The sequence below is a fragment of the Bufo gargarizans genome, chromosome 2, assembly GCF_014858855.1.
Source record: "Bufo gargarizans isolate SCDJY-AF-19 chromosome 2, ASM1485885v1, whole genome shotgun sequence".
NCBI classification, from domain to species: domain Eukaryota; kingdom Metazoa; phylum Chordata; class Amphibia; order Anura; family Bufonidae; genus Bufo; species Bufo gargarizans.
The window spans coordinates 140492467-140520196 of NC_058081.1; the positions used below are offsets into that span (position 1 = coordinate 140492467).

General features: G+C 44.1%; 1 protein-coding gene across 1 annotated transcript; it reads right to left on the bottom strand.

The window, feature by feature from the left end:
- Nucleotides 1-573: 573 nt before the first annotated feature.
- Nucleotides 574-25364, bottom strand: CFAP161 (cilia and flagella associated protein 161). The gene is made up of 7 exons (XM_044283232.1): nt 25171-25364; nt 21628-21717; nt 14610-14848; nt 13171-13252; nt 10333-10491; nt 4299-4372; nt 574-849 (listed from the first exon to the last, which is right to left on the bottom strand). Exons 1-7 carry the CDS (start codon nt 25237-25239, stop codon nt 669-671), a joined length of 894 nt encoding a protein of 297 aa, XP_044139167.1. The 5' UTR covers nt 25240-25364; the 3' UTR covers nt 574-668.
- Between the last annotated feature and the right edge of the window lie 2366 nt (nt 25365-27730).

The window sequence follows — 27730 nt, forward strand, 5'->3', positions numbered from 1 at the left end:
AGATATAAGGAGGGGGCTGGTTGTGAACGGCCTTATATGTTGTTGTTAGTATTCTGAACTTAATTCGCTGGGCAGTGGGGAGCAGTGAAAGGATTGGCAGAGGGGAGAGACAAAGGAGAAACAAGGCGAGGGGTGGACGGTGCCTTCAGGGCCTACATGTTATTAGTATTTATTGTAAACCAACCCCATCGGTACAGGGGCCAACAGTAGTGTACTCGGCATCAATGCTACACATTTTCTATAGCTCGGTAAGCCACCTGTGCTGAAGTTATTATTTATGTTACTGTTATCTGCGCTGCCAACTGAATGTAACTCCTAATATGTCAACCTTGAATAAAAACTATGAGAATATATACAAGTCCCCTTCTGAACTCAGAAGCTGGTAGGTTCTTACAAAGAGAAGCTAGAGGTTGGTAAAAGCCTACCATGGCCCATATAACCCTGGCGGTGGATTACAACTGGACTTGACTACTGGCTATAAATTATTTGTTGGGTTTGTGGTCTGACTTAATTTCTTATTTGTGTTCTATAAGGCTACTGCAAGTTTATGCTGTGTCAAATAACAAAACTTCATTAACTTTAACTTTTTTCCTTTTTATTGTACATAAAATGTATCCTAGTCAATAAGATGCATAACACCATTTCAGCATATGGTAGTTCTCCCAGTCTTAAGAAACATGTTTGCTCTCATTCGTGTCTTCACTTGGTGGTTTAGGTCTGTCAAACATTGTGTTTATGTCATCACTTGGGCTTCCAGTCACAATAATCCAATGATTTTCATTCTCTTCAACTCTGTGTCCATTTAGGTATGTGTGTGCTGTGATTTCACATTCCTTACCAAATAATGTCCTGCAAAAAAGATGAAAGGAGATATGAGGTATAAGCTGAAAGTGCTATCACTGCGATTCTGGTCTGTTACAAGCATTACATTCTATGTCTAGTACTGTACTGTAGATGTAAGAACTGGAAGTAACACTAGAGATAAAAAGTAGAATATTGCCATGCATATCATGCATTTGTTCTACATGACCCATCACTGCTATGCCCTAGTACTTATATAAAGTCCCCCACAGAATTGGTCTGGTTGGATGTCACCAACTTGTGGCAAAGACCATGTCTACATATGAGAAACCTCAATGAAGACTAGGTATCAATTTAGCTTTCACACTGGACAACTGATCTGACAACACATATGTCAAGAAGGTAATATCAGAAGTAATAGAAGCAACTTGTAGTGCAAAAAGTCCAAAAAAGAAATAACGGCTAGTACAAATAATCTATACTATACTATTATACTACTATATACTAATAACATGTCTCTAGTCATGATCAGTAGTCAGAAACTGACCACTGAAATCATTGAAAAAAGATTGTCCTTAAAACATAACTTTTTAGTAGAACCCCATGAAACCAGGTACAGTATAAGCAATCAAGAAGGAACCCCAGGTCACAATGCAGGGTAACCAAATAGACTATACCACATATAGATAGTACTCCACACTGGCATATCGGATGGACACTCACCACCTGACCCATGTATGTCCATGCAACAAATCCATCAGATAACGATACAATGTCATCAGTGAGCTATGTGGTCCGGCCACGGTGGCTTAAATCATTGAATAACATGGGAACTGTGTGACCTGTTCCTATTTAAACACTGAATCTCCCCAAAATATTCTTCATCATATACGTCCCTAATATCACAAATCATAATCTATACCTGAATGGAACGTTAAATATGAAAATAATAAATCTTTATTACATACGCTATGTTTATTAAAACAAAGGAGCATAGAGCTCACTTATGTTATAGGAGTTCTGCAGTTTTTTTAAACTGATGATCTATCCTCTGGATAGATCATCAGCATCTGATCGGCAGGGGTCCGACACCCGGGACCCCCGCCGATCAGCTGTTTGAGGAGGCAGCGGCGCTGGCAGTAGCGCCGCAGCCTTCTCGCTGTTTACCGCAGGCACAGCGACGTCACGACTAGTATCAATGGCCTGGGCAGGGCTAAGCTCCATTCAAGTGAACAGAGCTTAGCCCCGCCCAGACCATTGATACTAGTAAGTTATACTGGGCCTGCAGTAAACAGTGAGAAGGCAGCGCCGCTACTGCCAGCGCTGCTGCCTCCTCAAACAGCTGATCACAGTTGTCGGACCCACGCCGATCAGATGCTGATGATCTATCCAGAGGACAGATCATCAGTTTAAAAAGACTGTAGAATCCCTTTAAACACATATGACCTCATGGGGGGGGGGGGGAGGATTTAGAGTGTGGAGACCATATGGATGTCTGCCTCCACCTATCGTAATGATGTAGAGGAGATCAAAGCACTGAATATACACCGCTCTCCCTAAGGCTCTACAACCAAGATAGGCACCGTTGGAAATATATCAATTATAGCGTCACCGTTCTCAGAACTTCATCAATTACACCTCAGGGACTCTTCCCTAAGAAGAAATACAGCAATGGGCTCTGTGTAATGGTCTCATTTCATATGGTCGCTCACAAGGATAGCGTTTAGGTTCTAACCCTTACACCTATTAAACATGCTATTCCCACTTAACAATAACCTACTCTACGCGTTTTCATGCGGTGGTGAACCTGCATTTCATCAGGAGCAGGTAGAAACTAGCAGGTAAGTAATAGGAGTAAATAGCAAATAAGCAACAGCATCCCGGCGCTATGATGGCCATACACAGACAAACACTCTCCGGCATTATATAGCTCAAGCTCCGGCAGGCGCGGTCACCAATCACGGAGGGGGGGGGGGGGGTGTACACCAGCTTCCCCTGTCGCTGGATACTGAACTCCATTGCAAAGTGGCGATTCCAGGGAAGTGCTTACTGTAGCACCTACTGTATCCGGGGAACTCTGCGGGGGCTCTACATAAATCAAATTGAGATATCGCTCCAACGTGTTTCCACATAATGGGGGTCCTTCACTTGTAAGCAGTCCATAGATTGTATCATATATAATGCTTAAAATGCCATTCTGCCCTAATATACTATAATTTAAACATTATTTCCACACAATTGGGGCTAATCAATTGTAATTTAACAATTGATCATAGCTATGATATCAGGATAGTAATTATTTTATGACTCAAACCTGATGTATCGTTAACATATATTCGGTGGCCAAAGCAGAGACAGTTAGTCACATTAAACACGATGGGACACTTAGCCTTTGGATAACCAGGATATTAAGGTCTCAGCCCCGTAGCAATGTCGGGGGAATGTCAAATAGATCATCCATAGCACTTAGCATGTATCAGGATGCTTCCTGATGTGTCAAAGATCTGACACCTGATACATAGTTCTGATATTAAATATTAAAATGTTAATCAGAGTGGCATATCAGCCATTACCAGACGTGGTGCGAAACATTGCTGCATGTGACAGCAATTGTATTATGATTTAATTGCACTACCTCAAGATGGAGTCTCGGCTCTCTAGGACGTACCATTCATGAGATAATCCCAAAAAATTACCTGCATTAGCCAGTAAAAGCCGGCAAGTCTTTCTCAAATCCCAACTGCCATACACACGGTCACATGTCCCTTATCAGCCAATAGAAGCTTGCGGGCCCTTAGTCTCCACATACACACAGTTTTACTTCAGGTTTCCATAACAACCCAGCCATTTTTCTTCACTGCTGTAGGTCAACTTTAGGCTAGGGCTACAGGACGGCAATAAGTCGCACAACACATAAGGCACAAATACGCTGCCGGACTCCCCTGCCGCTAGTGTGAAACTAGCCTAAAAAGAATTTGACAGAACTGTTAATGTCATTCAAAATCTGAATGGATTCTGAATAGGTATTTTATAGTATAGTATGCCATTTTTGAAAAAAGGCAGAGGTCCAAGATCAGACTTTACAAATACTTTCTTCTGACATGAAACATTTGGAAGTATTTCCCCAAAAATAATTTTGTATAGCAAGCAAATGTCATACACTGTATGTGCACAAACACGCAGTTTCCAGCTCTCTTGGGGAAAGTGAAACCTAAGTTGTGGCCAGGGCAGTTTCTAGGGAAATTTACCAACAGGGTGAACATTGGAGTGTGGGAGGAAACCGGAGTACCCGGAGGAAACCCACGCAAACACATATTCGAATCTAGGACCCAGTGCTGCAAGGCACCAGTGCTAACCACTGAGCCATTCTGCTGCCCTTCTGTTTGGAAAATGTAAACACAGTTATTTTATATGGTAAAAGTATTTTCTATTACATCAAAACAAAGAAAGAATAAGATAAAGCCAATAGGATAATTCACATGTATTGTGTGGCTTACCATAGTATATACTTCCTAAGGACAGCTATGCATTGATTTGTTTTACTGTGAACAATAAGGACTTTAGTGTTTGCCTGAAATCAGAAAAATATTTGTATTAGTGACTATTTACTATATTCATAGTACTTTAAAAATGTCATGTACAATAATAAGGTTAAAGTGAGGGCCTGTCACTGGTAAGTGCGATCAGGCGACCATATACTATAGGAGCAGGCATTCTGAAAAATGGTACTTGAAAACGTGCTGAGATGCCAGACAGGATACACTCCACTATCACCAGTCCAGGGACCACTGCTCCTATAACTACAAGTGTTGTGTGGGTGCGCCAGGTATAGGCGAAAGAAGGGAGACTTATCCACCAAACAACACTGGTAGTACAAAGAAGGAATGGGTGAGCTAGAGACGGACAAGACCATAGGGTAGGTTGCTGTGTGAGGCTACAACAAAAGCAGATACTGATGTCGCACACTACATACAGCTAAGGCCTCATGCACACGATCGTTCCGTTTTTTGTGGTCCGCAAACTGCGGATCCGCAAAAAACTTAAGCCGCCCGTGTGCCTTCCGCAATTTGCGGAATGGAACGGGCGGCCCATTGTAGAAATGCCTATTCTAGTCCGCAAAACGGACAAGAATAGGACATGTTATATTTTTTTTGCGGGGCCACGGAACGGAGCAACGGATGCAGACAGAACACGGAGTGCTGTCCGCATCTTTTGCGACCCCATTGAAGATAATGGGTCCACATCCGAGCCGCCAAAACGGCGGCTCGGATGCGGATCCAAACAACGGCCGTGTGCATGAGGCCTAACTCAAAGTCCTGCTCTGCTCAATGCCCACAAAAAAGTACACACAGAGAGAGCAGGCAAAGTGCTGTCCTGACATTCTAGGCAGCGGTCAGGCTAGCAGGATTCAGCCACACAGAGTAGCTATATGAGGCTGACAGTACAACTATTTAACAAGTGCCAGACAGCCAGTCCTCTCCACCCAGCCCCCTGGTAGGTGTACAAGTGAGGGCTACAAGGAGTATATGCTGCTGGGCAGCACAGGCTGCTCTGGTACAATACAGCCGCTGCTCTCATAATATTAAGAATTCCCTCTATCTCCTACCACTAATAGAGACCAAGGTACTGTCTATTTGGGGAAACTCATTCCCTAGTGCCAATTGGATGCATTTCTACAAGATTAAGCCAGACGTTTAATCAGGAATTATATTAGGAAGCGGGCATATCATAAGAACAATGGCATACCACCACTGATGTTGTGTGGTCAGTGGCCAGCGTTAGGATGGCCATGCATGGCCGACCACATGCCGGGTATATAAAGGTGACCTCATTCGCCCAAATTATGTAAGAGGGCAGTGCACCAATAGGAAAAGCGTATGTGTGCAAAACCACACACCCCCTAGAGGTGGACACTGCTCTAGTCTAGTGTATTTACAGCTGGGGGAGGCGCTCTGTGGCTCTGCTAATGTGGGAACCTGAGACGGCTACAGGGGCTTGTCAGCTAAAAAAAGAAATAGAATCTGGCAGGAAAAGCCAAAGGATGTAAAGTGCAACAGACCACTGTTACAATAGGTGCACTGAAGCAAAGAATATGGGTAAATAAATAGTCGCATTATGACTTACTACAGAGCTAAACCTAATATATTGAGGGGGGAACCATTGTCATATTGTTATATCAAGGGGAGAAAGAGAACTGGATCGCACATCCACAATGCTATGCTTTGATCTAATTCAACTCGCTTCTCAGCATAATATTAAAGTGTACAACCCCCTATACTGCATGCTGTACAAGAGGCATTAGTGTTCATTTTGATCAAAAGGCATAAGCCCACTCACCACGTCAAGGTTACCTACTCTGACAAAAAGGCGCAGCACAATGCGGTGACAAAGTGGCACTTCCCTAGTAGGTGGCGGGACCCAGGAGTCAAAAGGCAAAAGCCCACTCACCAAGTCAAGGTTGCCTCTTAGAGTGGGACCTACTCTGACAAATAGGCGCAGCACAGTGCGGTGACAAAGCGTACTGCCCTAGAGGGCGGTAGGACCCAGGAGTCAAACAGCAACCCTGCTATCTGACAATGCCACCCATTGCACTGGGCCCCACTGACCCACCAGCACAGCGCCACAAAAACAAAGGCCACCACGCAGTACTGTACCATGTGAACAGTTGTCAAACACAACATGTTCACTGCTATCAGGAACTGCGGGTCAATTACCACTTATATGCAGACTTCTGCAGAATTAAAACCACTTGTGCCAAATGAGAGGAGTGCTGATACCAATAATAAAGAAGAAATATTAAACATGCATATATCAAGGGGAGAAACAGAACTGGATCGCACATCCACAATGCTATGCTTTGGTCTAATTTATCTCGCTTCTCAGCGTAATATTAAATTGTACAACCCCCTATACTGCATGCTGTACAAGAGGCATTAGTGTACATTTTGATCAAAAGGCATAAGCCCACTCACCACGTCTAGGTTGCCTCTTAGATTGTGACCTACTCTGACATATAGGCACAGCACAGTGTAGTGACAAAGGTGGATATTGACCTGCAGTTCCTGATAGCAATGGACATGTTGTGCTAGACAACTGTTCACATGGTGCAGTACTGCGTGGTGGCCTTTGTTTTTGTGACGCTGTGCTGGTGGGTTGGTGGGACCCAGTGCCATAGGTGGCATTGTCAGACAGCAGGGTTGCTGTTTGACTCCTGGGTCCCGCCGCCTACTAGGGAAGTGCCACTTTGTCACCGCATTGTGCTGCGCCTTTTTGTCACAGTAGGTAACCTTGACGTGGTGAGTGGGCTTATGCCTTTTGATCAAAATGTACACTAATGCCTCTTTAGGGGGCTGTACACTTTAATATTGTGCTGAGAAGTGAGTTTAATTAGATCTAAGCATATCATTGTGGATGTGCGATCCAGTTCTGTTTTTCTCCCCTTGATATAGTCATATTGTTATACCACACATGTCCACATTACATCATGCTCAAGGGGACATTGAGTCTAATGGGTTTCATTTTTCCAAAGTATTGAACGCCACATTGGCATGTAAGGAGGTAAATAACCTCCACCATCTTGCAGTTGATATAAGATCAGATGGAGTATTTGTTGCCTGCCACTGAACTGGTGAACCATTTTCACACTTTCACTGATGCATGCCACACAATGGCCACATCTATACATGCCTGTTTCCTTGCACTGGAGCCATGTGTGTGTGGTTGGAAAAAGCTATGCACCAGTCTGTCACTAAGTTATTAGTGGACGATCACCATCATGATCTATTTTTTTCGGGAACGGAATTGCGGATCGGGAAATGCGGATGCGGACAGCACATAGTCTGCTGTCCGCATCCGTTCCAGCCCTATTAAAAATGAATAGGTCCACTCCGCACGCAAAATTGCAGAACGGATGCGGACCCATTCTGCAGACGTGTGAATGGCCCCTAAGATCTGCTTGTAAGATACTCCAATTCCTAGTTAGAATGTCTCTGACCTTCTTATGGGCAGCATCAAATATACCAATAATCTGTGTAGTCTCATTCTCTTGGCTCTTCATGCAGGGAGTCAATAAAGATTCTCTATTGTGTCCGAGGGAATGGTGGTAAGTCTCTCGGAGCAGTGCAGAATTACCTGAATTGGTCATTGTGTGGCTGTATGCTCGATTTTTTTAACTTGCTAACAAACGTGTTGCTAAAATGTCTGAACCTACTAATCAGAAAGAGTGTCTTTACAAAGACCATGCAAACATGGCATAGGAAGAGGCCTAAGTGCTCAAGGAGCACCATTGCCTCTTCATACCATGAGTCAGACCCCCAACAATCTCATATTGATGACCCACCCTGAGGCTAGGCCATCAACATGTAAATCCTGGAGAACCTCTTTAAGCAACAACATCCACAAACCCTAACCTCCATGCTGGCATGCAAGGTATAACAGGACCACAACGACACATACTACATGTGGTCCTGTCCTGCTGCTGTCTGGATTAGGGTCGAAACGATTACTCGATTGAATTCAGTAATTTGACACAAAAAAATCCTCTATGCAAATTTTTTGCATCGAGGATTCGTTTGTGTCATGTGACCATGGAGCGGGAGTGAAGCACTTGCTATTACTCACTGCTCCTTGGTCACCCGCCGGCCTGTACCGCGCTGCACTTTCCTACTGACAAATCATCAGGACATGGTGCTGTTTTTCAGGGCGACAGTGTAGCGCGCAGAGAAGAAGATGGAGCTGTGGAGCGGCGTGCCTACTGGAGAGGCAAGTATTTTATTTCACTGGTGCTGGAGACATGGCTAGGAGGGGCAGCTGTTGGCACTGGGGGGCAAGCTGGTGGCACAAGGGGCACCTGGTGGTACTGGGGGCAGCTGGTGGCACTAGGGGGCACCTGGTGGCACTGCGGGGCAAGCTGATGGCACTGCGGGGGGGGCAAGCTGGTGGCACTGCGGGGGGGGCAAGCTGGTGGCACTGGGGGGGCAAGCTGATGGCACTGGGGGGGCAAGCTGATGGCACTGGGGGGGCAAGCTGATGGCACTGGGGGGGCAAGCTGATGGCACTGGGGGGGCAAGCTGATGGCACTGGGGGGGCAAGCTGATGGCACTGGGGGGGCAAGCTGATGGCACTGGGGGGGCAAGCTGATGGCACTGGGGGGGCAAGCTGATGGCACTGGGGGGGCGAGCTGATGGCACTGGGGGGGCGAGCTGATGGCACTGGGGGGGCAAGCTGATGGCACTGGGGGGGGCAAGCTGATGGCACTGGGGGGGCAAGCTTATGGCACTGGGGGGCAAGCTGATGGCACTCGGGGCGGGAGCCTGATGGCACTCGGGGCGGGAGCCTGATGGCACTCGGGGCGGGAGCCTGATGGCACTCGGGGCGGGAGCCTGATGGCACTCGGGGCGGGAGCCTGATGGCACTCGGGGCGGGAGCCTGATGGCACTCGGGGCGGGAGCCTGATGGCACTCGGGGCGGGAGCCTGATGGCACTCGGGGCGGGAGCCTGATGGCACTCGGGGCGGGAGCCTGATGGCACTCGGGGCGGGAGCCTGATGGCACTCGGGGCGGGAGCCTGATGGCACTCGGGGCGGGAGCCTGATGGCACTCGGGGCGGGAGCCTGATGGCACTCGGGGCGGGAGCCTGATGGCACTAGGGGGAGCCTGATGGCACTAGGGGGAGCCTGATGGCACTAGGGGGGGGCCTGATGGCACTAGGGGGGAACCTGGTGGCCCTGGGGGACAGCTATTAGAGTACTCGAATAATCGTTGGATTAATCAATAGAATACTCGATTACAAAAATAGTCGATAGCTGCAGCCCTAGTCTGGATACACATATTTATCATTTTATCAAGTTATCATTTTTAGAATTACATCATTATTGAAGGCAAAGTTATATTTATCCAACATAGTGACTGGTCATCTCTGAATTAGGTGGTAGTTCAGAAATAAGTAATAGGTGTGGTCAGAAGTAATAGGTGTGGTCAGAAGTAATAGGTGTGGTCAGAAGTAATAGGTGTGGGACGAAATCCTGCATTTTTTGTGGGATGTGTTAACAAATACCACATTTTTGTTGCATGGATGCTGTTGCAATATTTTCATTTTTTGAATATCAGTATTTTATACAACTGCTGATTCTGCATTTTCTGGAGTAGTTTTACTTGTGGGAATTTAGTTTGGCCTAACTTTTCTGTTCAGTGAATAAAAAAAGTTGACACCATTGTGTTGCTCCATATGCACTCATACAGTTATTACAAAAAGAAAATGATGGAATGAAAAGTAATTATCTTAGAGACTATTCACACGTGACACATTCGTGAACTATAGAGATGAGAATATGGCTGCTAGCACAAATAACAATAAACATATGAATTATGATAATTTGACGTGTGGTTTCCACAAAAAAGTGCATGAAGTTTTCTGCAATTAAAGGTACGTTAGGTTTCACACCTATTCAGTTGATTTTGGATATCATGGTGCAATTGTTCTGGCATGTCCAGACACAGTGTGACAATGAAGTCAAATGGATGACATACATACCGGCACAGGCAGCCCTTCATGTTCCAGCCTAAACTGTGGGTCCAAGTGAACGACCTGCCAGCAGGTCTCATATGAAGCCTGGTCTGTTAAACTGACCTCTTGCAAATGAGACTTCTTGCTGCTCTTTAGAAATGATTGACGGTCACTTGTCAGATATAACTGAAAAAAAGAAACACGTTACAAGATATGTGCACACAAATACACATATAGCTTTCATAAAACTGCAATAATATTTTTTTTTACACTGAGTCTGTAACAATTACTAGTGTTCCCTGCACCTCTCACTGGCAGGGTGAAAGGCGGAGAAGCAGGCGATTGCGGTTTATCTTCCAGCAGTACTGTAATCGCTGTTATTGGTCTTTCAAAGAGATCACAATCATACTGGTCCCCCAAAAATCTCCAACCCCCTGTGAGCTGACAGCTCGAGCTTGGTGATTTCATTGCTACATGCAGCGCAATCCTGTTCTAAAGTGCTGCTGTAAAAAGCCCATTAATGACAGCCGTAAAAAAAACGCATATCAATGGTCATTAAGAGGTTAACTTGGACAACAACTTTAATACTAAAACAACCATGCTTACAATATACAATTGGAAAGCTCTGCTTGAAAAAATTGCCACGAGGCAAGTGTATGCTGCTTTTCTATGGGGGTTATACTTTGCATTTTGTTTTACAATTGCCTTTTGATACTGATCTTCAGAGGTGACATCAGAGGGGTAACCAACTTTTCTAGAAAAATGCTCAGGGATTGGAAATAACACATATGCGAAAACCCAAATTTTAAAACCTGCTACAAAAATGCAACAACTTTAATCAAAATAGCAAAAAAAAACAAAGCTTGGCATTTTGGATGCATTTTTAACAGAAAAACAAAAAAACATAGCTTGTCAGCACCTCAGAGGAGATCCACTACTGTACTCACAACGCTCTGGGGGTCCTGGTTCCAAACTTCCAGGACGGCCAGGGGTGATGAGCTCTGCAGCAGCTAATAACTGGCTGGAGTAGTGATGTGTCCCACAAAATGGCACGTCACGAGGCCACGTGCCACATCAAGGCAAAATTAAAACTTTAAAGGTTTAATTCGGCATACAAAAGTATATGATACAAAGTAAAATCCTCCATAAATAGTAGTTAAAGAGCTATTTCCATCTCAGCCTTTCATGGCTCTGATTGGAATAACCTCAGTAAGGGTCCATTCACACGTCCATTGTTTCTTTCCTGATCTGTTCCGTTTTTTGCGGAACAGATCTGGACCCATTAATTTTCAATGGGTCTTGAAAAAAAATCAGACATTGTGCTGTCCGATTTTTTTCAGGACCCATTGAAAATGAATGGGTCCAGATCTGTTCCGCAAAAAAGGGAACAGATCAGGAAAGAAACAACGGACGTGTGAATGGACCCTAAGTGTGAGATGAGAACTGCAGTCTGCTACCCATATGGGCTTCTGCTTAAAGGGATTGTCCGCATTTTCTATTGATTACCTATCCTCAGGCTACATCATCAATATCAGATTGGTGGGGGTCTGACTCCCTGCACCCCTGCTGATCAGCTGATTGAACGCACAAGGTCCCATTCATTTCTATACGGGGCTGCAAAAAATGCATCCGTGAGGCTGAGCCGCAAATTATAGAACATGTCTTCAAAATAGACAATAATAAGCATTTTTAATGGGTTCCGCACAAAAGTGCAGATCTGCAAAATAACTACAGTCCTGTGAATGCACCTTTAGGGTGCATGTACACGACCATATGTATTTGCGGTCCGCAAAAAACAGATCCGCAAAAAATACTGATGATGTCCGTGTCCATTCCATATTTTACGGAATGGAAAAGCTGGCCCCTGTAATCCGGACAATAATAGAACATTATGGAAAGACGGAAACGGATTGCACACGAAGTAACTTCCGTTTTTTTGCAGACCCACTGAAATGAATGGTTCCGCATACGATCTGCAAAAAAATGGAATGGACACACAAAGAAAATACATTCGTGTGCATGAGAATATTAGCAAAGACAGGTGCACTCTGCGGTCCTCCTAAACCCTCAAACTGATGTTAAAATTGAGAGATTAGCCAACATGTCCTACTGTGGAGGACATGTCTGAGCCCGAGCACCGCGCCAAGGTTTCTCAAGTAGCTCGGATCCTAACACTCACTTACCTGAGCCGTATAGGAAATACCAGGGGCCAGTGGGCGAATTACAGAAGCGTGAGGAGCGTCACATTGTTATCTTGTGTAGGATGTTCATTGTGGTACTTGTGGTCCGCTGCGGGCATCCTCCGCTGTATGCATTTTGCTGGGGATTGCCATTAGCAACGGGCCACAAGTGCAGGACTTGCTCCCCTATATATATGCACAACTGCATGTGGGTTTGAGCACTTCCTGCCTGTGTAACACCACGCCATTTTTTGTATTTATTCGTGAGCATGAGCCCTTAGGATGCGGTATTAGTGTTGTACTGCTTCTCTGTGTGTAATGACCATGCAGACGGAAGCTGACTGAAGTTCCTCTATGGGTACATTCACATGAAGTATTTTCACAACCGTATTTTTGGCCGACAACACGAGGACCCATTTAATTCGGACAGCACACCGATGTCATTGCAACCGAGATGAAAATTATAGAATATGTCCTATTCTTGGCCGTTTTGAGGACAAAAACAGGCATTTTTTCAAAGGGGGCCAATGAAAAGCATAGGATGGACACAGATTGTGATTTGTGGACCGCAAAACAGATACAGTCGTGTGATTGCATTGGGTGCAAATGTTATACAATATATGTTATTATATTATTATATGAATATTAATCTGGAAGACATATGATGATCAGTGCAATCACTTACCTGTCCCATGAAATCTTCTGCGGTCTTCAATGCAAAATTCTGTCCATAGCACAAAGGTTCTCCAGGTTCACTAGCATCTACACTGTGATACAATCCAAACATGAAATGATTATTGCCATGACTCTTGGCACATGAAACTGTGTGCTTTATAAGGTGTCTACTATTACAAATCAGGAATCACGGTGTCATATTGATGATAAAATACAGGTTGACAGCACTCCTTAGTGATAATGCTGTGGGTGCTCGTCTCCAGGAGGGGTGGTAAAAAGCCCCCCAAAAAAGCAACTTATAGATGTAAAAAAAAAGTAAAAAAATGGAGACAGCACGTCCAAAAGGTGGAATTTATTCAAGATGCGTCTGGAATAAATTCCACCTTTTGGACGTGCTGTCTCCATTTTTTATTTTTATATTTTTTTTTTACATCTAAAAGTTATTTTACTGCCAGCATTAAAGGGGTTCTCCAGGGATGATTTAAAATGGCTACCAGCAACCTGTCCTAAAATGTGAGCAGGACTGGTTGTCTCCACTTGCAGAGTTGTCCAGGGATGTGAGGGGACAGGACTTCACTGCCCACTATCCTGCTGTACAATAGATGGTAATGATGTGATCCTGCCTACGATAAAGCATATTGGCTGAGCAGCCTGACAGGAAAACTACCCAATATGTAGTAGATGCAAGTGCAAGAATGTAGTGAGATCCCGCACCCGTGAAGGCAACCAGCCCTGATCACATTCTAGGACAGGTTGTTGATGGCTATTATAAATCATTCCCGGAGAACCCCTTTAACCCTTTCATGACCGGGCCTAAAAAAGGCCTGAATGTCCAGGCAACTTTTTGTGATTTTGTGCACGTGGTGGTTTAGTGACCCTAACTTTTTTTTATTTGTTTGACTACCAAAATAATTTTACGATGTATTTTACTTGACACTGAGGACTTTTTATTAGCATGTTTTTTTTTAGAGTTTTTTTTTTCTTAAGTTTAATTTGGGGGGCAAACCGCTAATTCTTATTACAAAAGGATTTTTTTTTTATTATAGCTTTTTATTATTAAATATTAAAACTGACACAAAAATTAGGAGGGGGGAGGGAGGGAGAGCCGGAGGCGTCACACAGGATTATGAGGCGGCGCTGAGGTCAGGAAAGGAGGAGCTGGGCACGAACGGCGGCGGCAGCTTGGATCCATTTACATCCCCTTGGGCACCTTAGTTTTATGAATGACAGGTTAGTAATAGCGTTTTTTAGGCAAAATGACCCTACAGATTGCATTTATAACACCACATTAGGAATCAGTAAAGCTCCCTGAACATAACCATATTTTTATCTGGAGGGGGTTAAAACTGGTGACAGAATCCCTTTAAGGTGTCTAACCTGAAAATACATTCTTGAACACATAAAATGATATCAGTAAAACCGTTGTCTGTGAGCACATCATAATAATACCTTGTAATAATGAAGGCGTTTCTGCCACAAGGTTTCACGTTGCAGCTGGCACTCACTCCACATGGCGCGGTCAGGTGGCTCTTCACATGGAGTGCACTTTCCTCCGGGTTTACAGAGAGGGTGTAATTACCGTATACTGGAGATGGGTTACTCAAAGACTGCTCACTGTTTTCTGGATTAAGTAACATGACCACATCTCCAAAATGAAGAACGCCATCCTTAGAAATGGAAAGATCTGCCTGAGAAAGAAATTTAACTTCAATTTAAACTCAAGAAACCATTCGCTCAGAAGAGAACCCTTGTCATTACAATGATTGGTGCTCCTGCCTGTACAAGTCCACCATCTATACCTCCAAATATATATGGAGTGCGTAGAATGATTAGTCAATCCTAAGAGGACAAGCTACGTGACCTCACTGCTGCAGCCATGTAAACACCAGCAGGGAGGACCAAAGCAAAGAAAGTGGTGTGGGATAGCATCTTTTGTTTTTTTATCATAATCAACAGAACTTTTTTTAAGAGAGATGTTCCCCCCCGGTGGAAGTTTTCTGCGGACCACCCAGCATGGTTGTGGGGTGTCACCTTACCGCTGAGGTCAGTCATCTGATGATGTTGATGCAGGGAGACCCAACAGCTGTAGGGTCAGCAGCTACAATCATGTAACACAAAATATAATTTCAGTTTTTCTAAATTTTTGGACACAAAACACTTTTACTACACAAAACACTATTTTGTGTAATAAGAACAACTAATATGTCATACAGAAAGATAGTTTCTAAGCACTTGTGGCACTGCAAAAAACAATTTATTACAGACAGAAAAACATACTGTGACAAAATACAATTTTGTGACACAAACTACTACTCTATACCGTAAAAAAGTCTATGACACAAAACACTTTTCTGTGATCCAAAGATATTTAAAAAACACACTTCTGACAATGAAAACACTTTGTGACATAGAATTACAATTTGCAACAATGGGGGTCATTTATTATAAGATATACGCCTGTTTTCTGGCAATCTGCGACTTTTCCCCGCTCACGCCAGGTCTAAAAAAGGGGGCATGACATAGGCGGGGAAGGGTGTGGGCCTGCCGGTCCGTCTCATTTTTCACTTTCTACCTGTTTTAGGTGTAGAAAATGTTCTACCTCTACGCAAGCAGTGGTTAACCACTGAGGAAGGAGTGAGTTGACACGTATGGTTAAGGAAGCCTGACACCTATGCACTCCAAAAGCCATGACCTGATATCCATGGATATGAAATAGAAGAGGGCCCTACAGAAAGTAGAAGCTTCACCCTGAGGGATAAGAAATAAACGAACCCCCCCCCCTCCCACTGAGGATCAGACAGCACCGTAGACCAGCTCAAACACGTGGGACGCCAACCCTGACCACGTGGGACGCCAGTCACTACTCCCGGACGAGTGTATTCAGCACAGCCGGGCAGTAAACCACTTCACCAGGAGCGGTCTCCAGGAAGGAGGTAACAGACAACCAGGTACCGGCTGCTGTGTGGGACGCCACACAGCAGCGGCACTGAATGACATTTTTTACCAAGGCATAAAGATACATATGTTATATGCACAGAGGGCAATCTATTGAAGGGGACTGTGCCGCAACTGAACAGGTTCATTAGTCCTCAACCACCAGATCGAACATTTTGACCTGTCAATAGTCAAGGTGTACTCTTTTTATTTATATTGACCCATTCTAAGGAGCATCGGCACATGGTTGACTGCAAGTGTATCATAGCCCTAAATATTCCATATCTATCTGGTTGAAAGCTTATCCTCTGGCTGACACTAAGCTTCCTCTTGCAAAGGGGAACTAATTGTGTATATCTTACATATGGGATTATTTCTATGTGGACTACATTATTGTTGGTTTGAACAATAGAAACCACGTCCATGATTCCAACCTATGGTGTAAGAACACCTTGACTGATTTACGCTGCAGGAACAACATAGGTGTACTGTAATTACTATTGAATGTTTTTAATACATCGCTATTAATTGATTGTGATTGTGCCATTGATGTACTTTTTTCTGAATTTTTTCCACACTTTTATACATTATCTAGTCCTAGGAGATATTTAGACGATACCATATTATAAAATTTATAATTATTTATATCCAAACCTCTCAGTGTGGTTTCAGAAGTTGAGTGCTTGTCGCTCTTTATCTACTATTGCATTTTTTTGTGTTTTAGATATGCCATAAAGAAGACTGTTTTATGCTATTGGATGCTAAGAATTCCTTCAATACTGAACGTACATCCCGCAGACATTTACTGCACAGTGGTGATCTGGGTATTTCTTTGTGAAAAATGAATATAATTTTGTGACACAGAAGAAAAAAAAAATTAACAATTTATTGCACAAAATAACATTTTGTGAGACAAAATACACTTGAACTATTGAGCCAAAGAACACTATTCTGTGACACAAAACACTATAATATAAAAAACACTTCTCTGACAAATGCTATTTGTCTACATAAAACCAATATTTTGTGACACAGAAAAGTATTTTTTAAATACTTGTGACACCAAATACACCTTTGAAACCTGTATCAAATAAAACACAATTCTGTTACAAAACACTTATCTATGACATCAAAAATATGTTGTGTCACAAAACACTATTCTCTGAGATAAATCCCCTATTGTATGATATAGCATCCTATTTTCAAAATACCCTGCCCTACTGCAAGTACACAATTCCTACAATGGCAAAAAAATAAAAAATCACTTCTGTGTCAAAACACCATTCTGTAACTTAAAATCACTATTCTGTGACACAGAAAGCTATTTTTAAATACTTGTGGCACAAATTTATTACACTGAATAACATTTTGTGACACAAAATACACTGTTGAAACATTGTGTCAAAAACACTAATCTATGACAAGAAAAACACTTCTGTGACACAAATCTCTAACCATGACATAAAACATTCTTTGACACACAAAGCTACTTTGTAAACAATTGAAATACAGAATAACATTTTGTGACCCAAAAAACACTGTAGAAATATTGTGACAAAAACACTATTTTGTTATACAAGACACTATTATATGACATACAACACTTCTGTGTCACAATTCTGTGAAATTAAAACCACTGTTTTAATATACAGAAAGCTATTTTGTAAAAACTAGTGAAATGAATATTATAACACAGAATAACAATTGGTAACTTTTTTTAGAATAAAGAATAACATTTTGCAACCAAAATACACAGTTGAAATAGTGTGACAAAAATACTATTTTGTGATACAATACACTAATATGTGACCTAGAAAACTAATTTGTAAACAATTTGTAACACAGAATAAGATTTTGTAATAAAATGCTGAAATATGACAGAAACACTGACATAATCATTAATTTGTGACATAGAACAAATATTTTGTGACACTGTAAGCTAGCTATTTTGTAGACTTGTGATACAGAATAGTATTTTGTGACACAAATTTTAGAAAGTAACATTTTGGACGCAAAATAAACTTGAAATTTTGTGACAAAAACTCTATTCTATATAGTATTTTGTGATAACACATAATAACATTTTGTGACATAAACAAAGCATAAACTAAACTTGAAATGCTGACAAAAGAATATTCTGTGACATAAAACACGGTTGACAAAAACGCTTCTGTGACACGAAATACTAATCTGTGAAATAAAAACACTTCTATAGGAGTAAACACTATACTGTGACACGAAATACTACTCTATGCTCTAAAAATATTTATGTGACACAAAAACACTATTGGGTTATAAAAAACTATTCTGTTACATAAAACCGCTATTCTGTAAAACCACAATTCTGTGATACAAAATAGTATTTTTAGATCTGTAACCATTTGTTACACAGAAATAGCACTTTGTAACATAAAATGAACATAAACGAAATACTTGAAATGTTGTGAGAAAATAATATTCTTTGGCACAAAACATGATTGTCAGAAAACACCTCTGTGACGCAAAATACGCATCTGTGAAATAAAAAAAGACTTCTATAAGACTAAACACTATTTTGTAACATAACACCACATTCCTCATCGTCCTATGTGCTTCTTTTGGACTTGAGGAAAGCAAAATTACCTGGCCCCTCCCATTCATGACATTCTCAAAGGTCCCTTAGCTTCATCTCTATTCACTGTACTTTAGGACCTATTGAGATGGCTGTGTTTCTTTTCAACATAGGGCACTCTCCTGTCTGCACTAATCATACAGATCGGTGTCAGGCAGACAGAGAGAGAAGTGTGCAGGTGCACACCTCTCTCATTGATCCAGCACGGCGCTGTATGAGCGTTCTGCCAGATCATTAAGGCTGGTTTCACACAAGCGAGTGTCACACTCCGGACTCGCAGTGTGAGTATTAGACAGCTCCCGTCCTGAACTTCCAGCACTGCCGGAATCGCATTGCAATATATTCATTTATAATGCCATGTAACCATTACAGTTTGGGAATGTATTGGATAACACTGACAGCATTTTGTCAGTGTTATCCAATACATTCCAGACCTCTAAGGGTTACATAGCATCATAAATCAATATAATGCTATGCGACCTAGGCAGTGCTGGAAGTTCAGGACTGGAGCTGTCGGATACTCATGCTGCGAGTCTGGAGCGTGACACTCGCTTGTGTGAAACCAGCCTGAAGGGGTTGTCTCACCTCATCAAATAATATTTATTATATGTATAATTGTATTTTAAGTCATTTACTAAAGGTACTTCTGTTTTCAATAATGCTTCTGTCACCCACTACCTTTCCTTTTCCAGCCTTTTAGACCTTGCTTGTCTCTTGGGGTTATGGCTACCGCTTTAATGCAGCAGCGGCGGCCGCGCTTGCACACTTGGATTGATACCTCTGGTTTTTCTGGTAAATCGAGGATCGGGAGGAGCGAGCGCACATAGAGGCCGGCACATGCGCATTACCTCCCGGCCCCGGCCACCTCTTATCTCTAATGCCTAAGCTTAGAAGAGCCTCAGGACTTCCGAAGCGAGCATGTACAAGCAAGGACGGGTCTACTTGTTCCCAGCTCTTCTAGCCTCTGCCATCAGTCAAGGAAAGGGGCCCGCTCAGAAACTGGCTAACAGAGCAGAAAGGAAGACCGGAAAGTGGGGGAGGGGGGGGGAACCCCTTTAAGGAAGAAGTCAGGGTGGTCTGGCACTGCGGACTATAACAGGCAGGCACCTTTTAGTAAGATTTTTTCTTGTCAAAAAGTGGCTCTTATAGTCAGGAAAATACAGTAAATGCCACAACAAGTGGTCATCCAACCACATCGTGGCAGTATGTCGGTTACAAACTGAAACTGGAAACTATAAGGTATATATATTAGATATGTTATTTTTGCTGTGAACAAATGGCATCCCATAGTTACAGCTAAATATCGATTATGGGTCTAAAACATTGAAGAAACGCAAAACTCTCCATTATAATCTTTAGGCATGCTTAGAGAGTTTTTCCTCCATTAATTAAAATGCCATACGGTAGAATTTTGCTGTTGGAATTATGATGTGTCCGCGCTAAGCTTACGCCGGTGGCGGCATGTTCTCCACCTCTCATTGTTTGAAATGGCAGGCAGTACTGCAGGTTCTGTCAGCCCTTCCATTTAGGGTCCATTCACACGTCCACAAAAGGGTCCGCACCCGTTCCGCAATTTTGCGGAACGGGTGCGGACCCATTCATTCTCTATGGGCCCGGATGTGAAGCGGAGAGCACACTATGTGCTCTCCGCTTCCGCATTTGTGGAGCGCGGCCCCGAACTTCGGGGTTTCAGCCCCGAACTTCCGGTCCGCAGCTCTGCAAAAGATAGAACATGTCCTATTCTTGTCCGCAGTTGCGGACAAGAATAGGCATTTCTATAGCGGGTGCCGGCCGGGTGTATTGCGGATCCGCAACACACCACGGACGTGTGAATGGACCCTTAAAGTATAACTGTCGTATATATATTTTTGGGGGGAGTATTGGATTGTGGTGATTAATATCTCCTTCGTGGCCCTATTTCAACTGTTCACTGTGCATTCAATTACCCCTTAATTCCACAGTTTTGTTCCCTGTGCTGCCTACTTTTACCTCTGCTTAAAATAGGGTTGCTATGCAGGTCCGTCTATGTGTTGAAGGACGGAGGACGCAGAAGCACGCAGTGTGCAAGGTCAGATTACTGACAGCCAGGGACTGTAAGTAAATGATTAAAGCCAGGTCCTCCCCAGCAGCTGATAACAGTGCCTGGGCTGTGTGCACTTCTCCCTGTCCCTGCGCTTGGCAGACGCTCCCTCACTCAGCAGACTGGGACAATGCAGAGCCGAAGCAGCGCAGACCAGGGAAGGGAGATCTGCCGTCTGCTCAGTGTATAAATGAAAGCAACATGTGGTAAGAGGACCCCTTTGTGCTGCAGGAGATTAACCCTTTAGGGGGAGGGCTCTGGTTACTGACACTTTTGGGGGGCTATTGTTACTGGCTAGTGAGGGCAGGCGGGATTAGCCTCAGGGGGAGGGCAGTGGCGGCCATCTTAACTGAATAGTGAAATTGCAGTTTTATGCAGACTGATTGCTAAGGGCTGAATCTTATTAAATATGGGGTAAGTCAGTCTAATAGTAACTGATTCTGGAATATCATGTTATTAGTAACTACATATATGAAAATTGAAATTAGGGTCTAAGTGTGACAGTTATCCTTTAAAGCCGTAATAGTGCCAAGAAGGGACGTGTCCCCTCCTAACGCAGTATGCGGACAGACGTCTGGAGGTTCAGCTCTGCTCAGTGTGGCTAAACCACAAGCAGGGCCGCAGCATTTAATGTGAAACACTTTCTATACCCTAGAATCCTCACTGCAGAAAAACAAGTGACAGGGCCATATGCTGATTACCCCATTACATGCGGATAAATCTAGGTGAGAATCTGCAGCAATTCCGTGGCAGAAATGAGGGTCGGCCTCAGATTGTGCTTGGTGTAAATGAGGCCTAATAGTTTCTTGAAAATAAACACGTACAGTATATTCATCTCTTACCTTTTTCAAAACATTCTTCTTAAGGTTGCTTGACTTTTGGATTAGGAGTTCTCCTTTTTCTCTTTTTTCTAAGAAATCTTTCAAAAGATCCTACAAAAAACACAGTAAATAGAGGTCATTACTTGTCAGGTACAGGCTAGTATAAATATGACATACATTTTTAAGGCAATGTCCTAAATTACTGCTTGTACACAATCTAAGAAACTGAATCTACGGAATCCGTGTTCCCTGCGCTCATCTATTGTCATGGGATACATGTTCACGTTCATATGGAGACAGTGGCAGAATTTACCACCATGCAAACCTAGCAAATGCTTGAGACCTCAGAGATCATGGTGCCCCCTGCTGGCCACAAATGCACCTGGTTCAGATGACGGTGCCTCTTCCCAGTTTTAGAAATACCAGGCTGCACTGCTGAGTGGGGATGAGGCCGGGTTCACATCACTGTTTAGTTTTCCGTTCCTCTGATCCATCAGAAGAACAGGAATAATGGATCCTTTATTCTCAGCATTATGCTTATTTTGCATCTATTTTAGGCCTCATGCACACGACTGTATGTATTTTGCGGTCCGCAAAAAACGGATCTGCAAAAAATACGGATGACGTCCGTGTGCATTCCATATTTTGCTGAGTAGAACAGCCGGCCCCTAATAGAACAGTATTGTCCTTGTCCGTCATGCGGACAATAATAGGACATGTTCTATTTTTTTGCGGAATGGAAATACGGACATACTGAAATGGAATGCACACAGAGCAACTTCTGGTTTTTTGGGGGGACCCATTGAAATGAATGGTTCCGTATACGGTCCGCAAAAAAAACGGAACTGACACTGAAAGAAAATACGTTTGTGTGCATGAGGCCTTAGGCTTCGTTCACATCACCGTTCAGCCTTTCCGTTCTCCTGCTCCGTTTAGGAGTAGGAGAATGGAAAGGACGGATAAGGCACATAACTGACGCCAAATGGAGCCCTTAGGCCCCCTAGACTATAATGGGGTCCGTTATGTTTCCGCTCAGAAGATGATTTTGAAGCGGAGACAAAAGTCCTGCATGAAGTCTCTGCTTCAAAATCATCTTCTGAGCGGAAACATAATGTACCCCATTATAGTCTACGGGGTCCTAAGGGCTCCATTTGGCGTCAGTTATGTGCCTTATCCGTCCTTTCCGTTCTCCTTCTCCTAAACGGAGCAGGAGAACGGAAAGGCTGAACGGTGATGTGAACGAAGCCTTAGTCAGTTATGTCTGCGATCTCTTTTTTTTGACGGGGGAAAAGTCCTTTTCTCCCATCAAAAATAACGGATCTCAGACGGAACTGAGTAAAATGGATGCACAATAAGCATAACATGTGCTGAGAATAAGGCCCCTTTCACACAAGTGAGTTTTCCGCGCAGGTGCAACGCATTGCACCCGCACTGAATCCTGACCCATTCATTTCTATGGGGCTGTGCACATGAGCGGTGATTTTCACGCATCACTTGTGCGTTGCGTGAAAATCGCAGCATGTTCTATATTCTGCGATTTTCACGCAGCCCTGGCTCCTTAGCAGGGCCGTCTTTAACGCAGGCCCAGTTGCTCCTGGGGGTCCAAGGCAGCTGCCTCTTGAGCCTCGCTGGCCACTCGAGGACCTTTGATGGGTTTATACTTTATTAACTAAGTAGCAGGACATGTAGGGCATACATAATGGATTTCCCTGCACTTACTATTATTTCTGGCCGCCGCTCTGTTGCGCGCGCTGTGGCACCCGTTACCTTCTCCTGCGCTGTATGCTAATCACTAGCATCTGAACACCAGGGAGGAGACATCAGGAGAAGGTAACGGGGGCCACAGCGGCACAACAGAGCGGCGCCCAGAAATAATAGTAAGTGCAGGGACATCCCCCATGTATGCCCTACATGTCCTGCTACTTAGTTAATAAAGTATGGACCCATGAATGCGGCAGCGGCACTTGTGTTCTCCATCTTGCCCAGGGTCCAATCAATAATAAAGACGGCCCTGCTCCTTAAAAATGAATGGGACTGCGTGAAAAACGCATAGCATCCGGAAGCAAGTGCATTGCACCGCACGTAACAAACTGAACAACTGAACGCAATCGCAGACAAAACTGACTTATTTTGAGAGCAATATCGCACGTTTTTAACTGAACGCATTCGGACCCAATCCATCACGCCCGTGTAAAAGGGGCCTAAATGATCCATTATTTCTGTTCTTCTGATGGATCAGATGGATTCACCTTACCGTAGCAGTATGGCGAGGATGGAGCTTAGTGGTGCAGACTAGAGCTTAGCAGTGTGATGGGGGGCAGCGATGGGCTGGAGATAGTCCATTTAGACAACCACCCCTGCAGCCATAGTCCCAAGATCAGTGTCAGGGCTGATGCAGCACATTACAGCGCTGCACAACCCACAAGTTGTATAGTGTTATAATACATCACTCATCGCAGCCTATAAAGCCCCACATTATCGCCACATACTTCCGATTTTCTACAGCGCTGTGAGAAGCACACAAGTCTGCCCGCATCCTGGGTAAGATCGCAGCACGTGGCACACAATATGTCACCGTGGAGCCCTGGCCTTACACTTGGTTGTTTTCTTTTTGTGGGTGCAGCTGAAGATGTGACCAAGGTCTACGGCCAAACATGCGGCAGATGTTCTGCGCCAGAATTGTCTGCGGAAAAGGTGCAGCATTTCCAGCAGCAGTGAAGTAGCTGCAGCGATATCCGCCATGACACGCAGCGCAGATTTTAAACGTCCATTGCGTCTGTGGAAATGTCCTGTGGATTTCACCCTTTGCAATATTGCAGTATTTCTGTACCAAACAGAATATCTGGATTTTTTCATTGCACAATACTGACAGATAGGGCTCGTGCACACGAACGTATTTTGTTTCCGTGTCCGCTGTTTTTTTTTGCCAGTATCCAGAACCATTCATTTTAATGGGGCCGCAAAAAAAGGAAATTACTCCGTGTACATTCCGTTTCTGTATGTCTGTTCCACACAAAAAATAGAACATGTCCTATTATTGTCCGCATTACGGACAAAGATAGGACTGTTCTTTTAGGGGCCGGCTGTTCCGCTCCACAAAATACGGAAAGCACACGGACGTGATCCGTATTTTTTGCGGATCTGTATTTTGCAGACCGCAGAATACATACGGTCGTGTGCATGAGGCCCATACTGTGGAGCATCAGCAGAGGACCCATTAGGTGTGTCCGCACCCTAATAGATAGAGCGTAGGACAGATATTTCAAGTATTGAGAGCTCTAACTTAGACGCTGTTCACACTTTGACTTGGACTTACCGGCAGAGGGCAGCTGACTGAATATCCCAGAGCCCAGCATGCTTGTACATGAGCAGATGTCTGCCACTCACTCCCATATACTGTGCAGTAGACATTTTTTGCAAGATCCCCTTCAATAGCAACTGGTGTATACAGCCATCTACTACTTATGGTGGCGCCATTTCTGAGGCAGGCTATTACTGCATGTGTTATAGCAGCCTGCCAGGTGACTACTGTCTCCCCAGCACAGACAGGCGATGGTCTGTTACCTCGTCTAGGGACACATCCTCATTCCAGTTCCCGATCCGCACAGAGGGCCTGAAGGTCCGGACGCTCATGCTGACGGCAGTTCTGATTCCAGACTTCAGTGTACTCCAGCTGCTATGGGAACGCCAGCCTGTTTACCGTCGCTATAGGAACCGTGAGGATGACGTTACCTCATGCAAAAACGTGCCGATGTTACGGAACCCGACGCCATGTTGGTAGTGGCAAGCATTCTATTAGCTATAATACAGCGTTTGGTGCCATCTAGCGGCAATAGCTAGTATTGCGTGTGTTACCTGAAAGCTATCGGTAACATCTAGCTGTTGCGCTCTATACCGCATAGGTTTTGCGTAAAAATGTTAGTTACCACTTGTGGTGGCAGGGATGTAGTGCAGGTTCTTACACAGTCTCCATTATCAAATATTATTAAAATGCTCCCAAAACTGTTGACAAGAACCCTCAGTGGAGCTAACCAATAAACAATATCCGCTGGTGTCTACAGAAGAACAGGGCAGCAATGGGTGCCTTATGGTTCCATAATGACTATGAGGCTCATTTCCTAAAGACTGGCATTTCACATACCAGTTCTAGTAAAAAGTCCAGTGCACCAGAAACTGCAATCTGCTGTAGTTAGGAGCTGGTGTAGATTCCTGGGGTCAGGGGTGTAGCTATAGGGGCCAAACTCAGAAGGGGCCCACCCAGGAGGAGGACTAAAAGATTTTAATGTCAAGGCCCCCATAACAGTATTATACAATGAAAATAGATAGGCCTCATGCACATGGCTGTTGTTTGGGTCCGCATCCGAGCTGCCGTGTGCTGTCCGCATCCATTGCTCCGTTCCGTGGCCCCACAAAAAAAATAGAACATGTCCTATTCTTGTCCATTTTGTGGACAAGAATAGGCATTTCAACAATGGGCCGCCAGTTCCATTCCGCAAATTGCGGAAGGCACACGGACGGCTTCCGTTTTTTGCGTATCCGCGGTTTGCAGACCGGAAAAAAACGGAACGGTTGTGTGCATGAGGCCATACAGTGACACTGTAGGAAACGGATGGAGAAGCTACTGGGCCTGGTCTGAGAGAGTTATCTTGACTAACCACAAGAGTGGGGGTTGCGGAGGAGGAGGTGGTTGGAAAGAAGTTTCTTGGGGGGAAGGGAGGGTGGCAATCAAAAATTTGCTGTGGGGCCCAGTCATTTCTAGTTACGCCACTGCCTGGTGTAAATGTGTGATGACAGCAGAGAGAAACATAAACAGTTATAAACTTTTGCACAAAATACTGTTTTGTGCAAAAATGTACCACTTTTGTAAATGATTCCCCTACGACTTGATGGATGGTGGTGTAAGTCGTGATATTCAGCATGGAGAAGATTCTTCCATTGTGTTGGTTCTCTGGTTTCAGCAGCACTTGGCTTATACAAAAAATATTAGTAAGGTAGTTAAAGGGATTGCGAAAGAATACAGGGAGGAGGGTTTGGCAAACTCGCCCACTTGGCCGGACCTGTAGAGGTAAGTTTACTTCCCGATGCTGGCTCCCGCTTCTTCTCCTCCAGACCTGCGATGCTCTGCTGGGCTCCCTCGATCTGGTTTGACATCACCCTAGCCAATTACTGGGTGCAGCAATGACTGCCCCCTCTTGCATCATGTGACCATTTGTCATGGTCATGACCAGTGAGTGGCAGATGTTGACATCGAGGGAACCCAGCGGAGCATCTCAGGCCTGAAGGAGGGGTGGGCATCCAGCGCCGGGAAGCAGGTAAGAAATCTTTCCTTTACAGGTCAAGCCAAGAGGGCAAGTTTGCCAAACCCTCCTCCCCTGATTCTTTCACAACCCCTTTACAGCTCATGGACACAAACAGGGCTCTGTACCCGTCTTGCGGACCACAAACAGCAGGTCCACAATATACAGGCAATGGCTGCGTGCAGTCCGTGCAGCGGATCCGGACCCATTGACTTGAATGGATCAGTGATTTGCAAGATATGGCAAAAGATAGGTCATGTCCTGTCTTTTGCGGAGCAGAGGCAAGGATCAGTAATCCACGGAAACACTGCGAATCGCTTCTGTGGGCTTTCGGATCCGTGCCTCTGCACCACAAAAGATAGGACATGTCCTATCTTTGGCTGTATCCTGCAGATCGCTGACCCATTCGAGCCAGTGAGTCCGCATCCGCAGCACAGAGTGCACACGGCCGGTGCCCACGCATTGCAGACCGCTATTACATCCCTAACATTCGTGTGCATGAGCCCTTAAGGCGATTAAAAGGATTGTGCAGTGTCATCAATATCAGATACGTCATCAATATCAGATAGGCGGGGATGCAACTCCCAGCAACACTGACGATCACCTGATACAGCGCTCCCCACCTATCTAAAAACGTCAAATTACCAGAACACTCCTTTAAATTAATAATTTTGAAGTTTTACTAAATCTTTTCTCATAAAAATCTATATATCAATCAGCTCAGCTCTTCCTGCTCTATAACATGCTGCCTGTAGATTACACTGCATTTTCATGGTGACGGGTTCACTCCTTTTTTATATTCTTCACCAGGGAAGAATTATTATAGT

Excerpts from the sequence above, each read along its gene's own strand:
- CFAP161 (XM_044283232.1), bottom strand. The coding sequence starts at position 25,239 with ATGAGCGTCCGGACCTTCAGGCCCTCTGTGCGGATCGGGAACTGGAAT. Across the intron at positions 21,718-25,170 it reads AGGATGTGTCCCTAGACGAG|GATCTTTTGAAAGATTTCTT; the intron begins GTAACAGACCAT and ends TGTTTTTTGTAG. Across the intron at positions 10,492-13,170 it reads CAGAAGATTTCATGGGACAG|TTATATCTGACAAGTGACCG; the intron begins GTAAGTGATTGC and ends TCTTTTTTTCAG.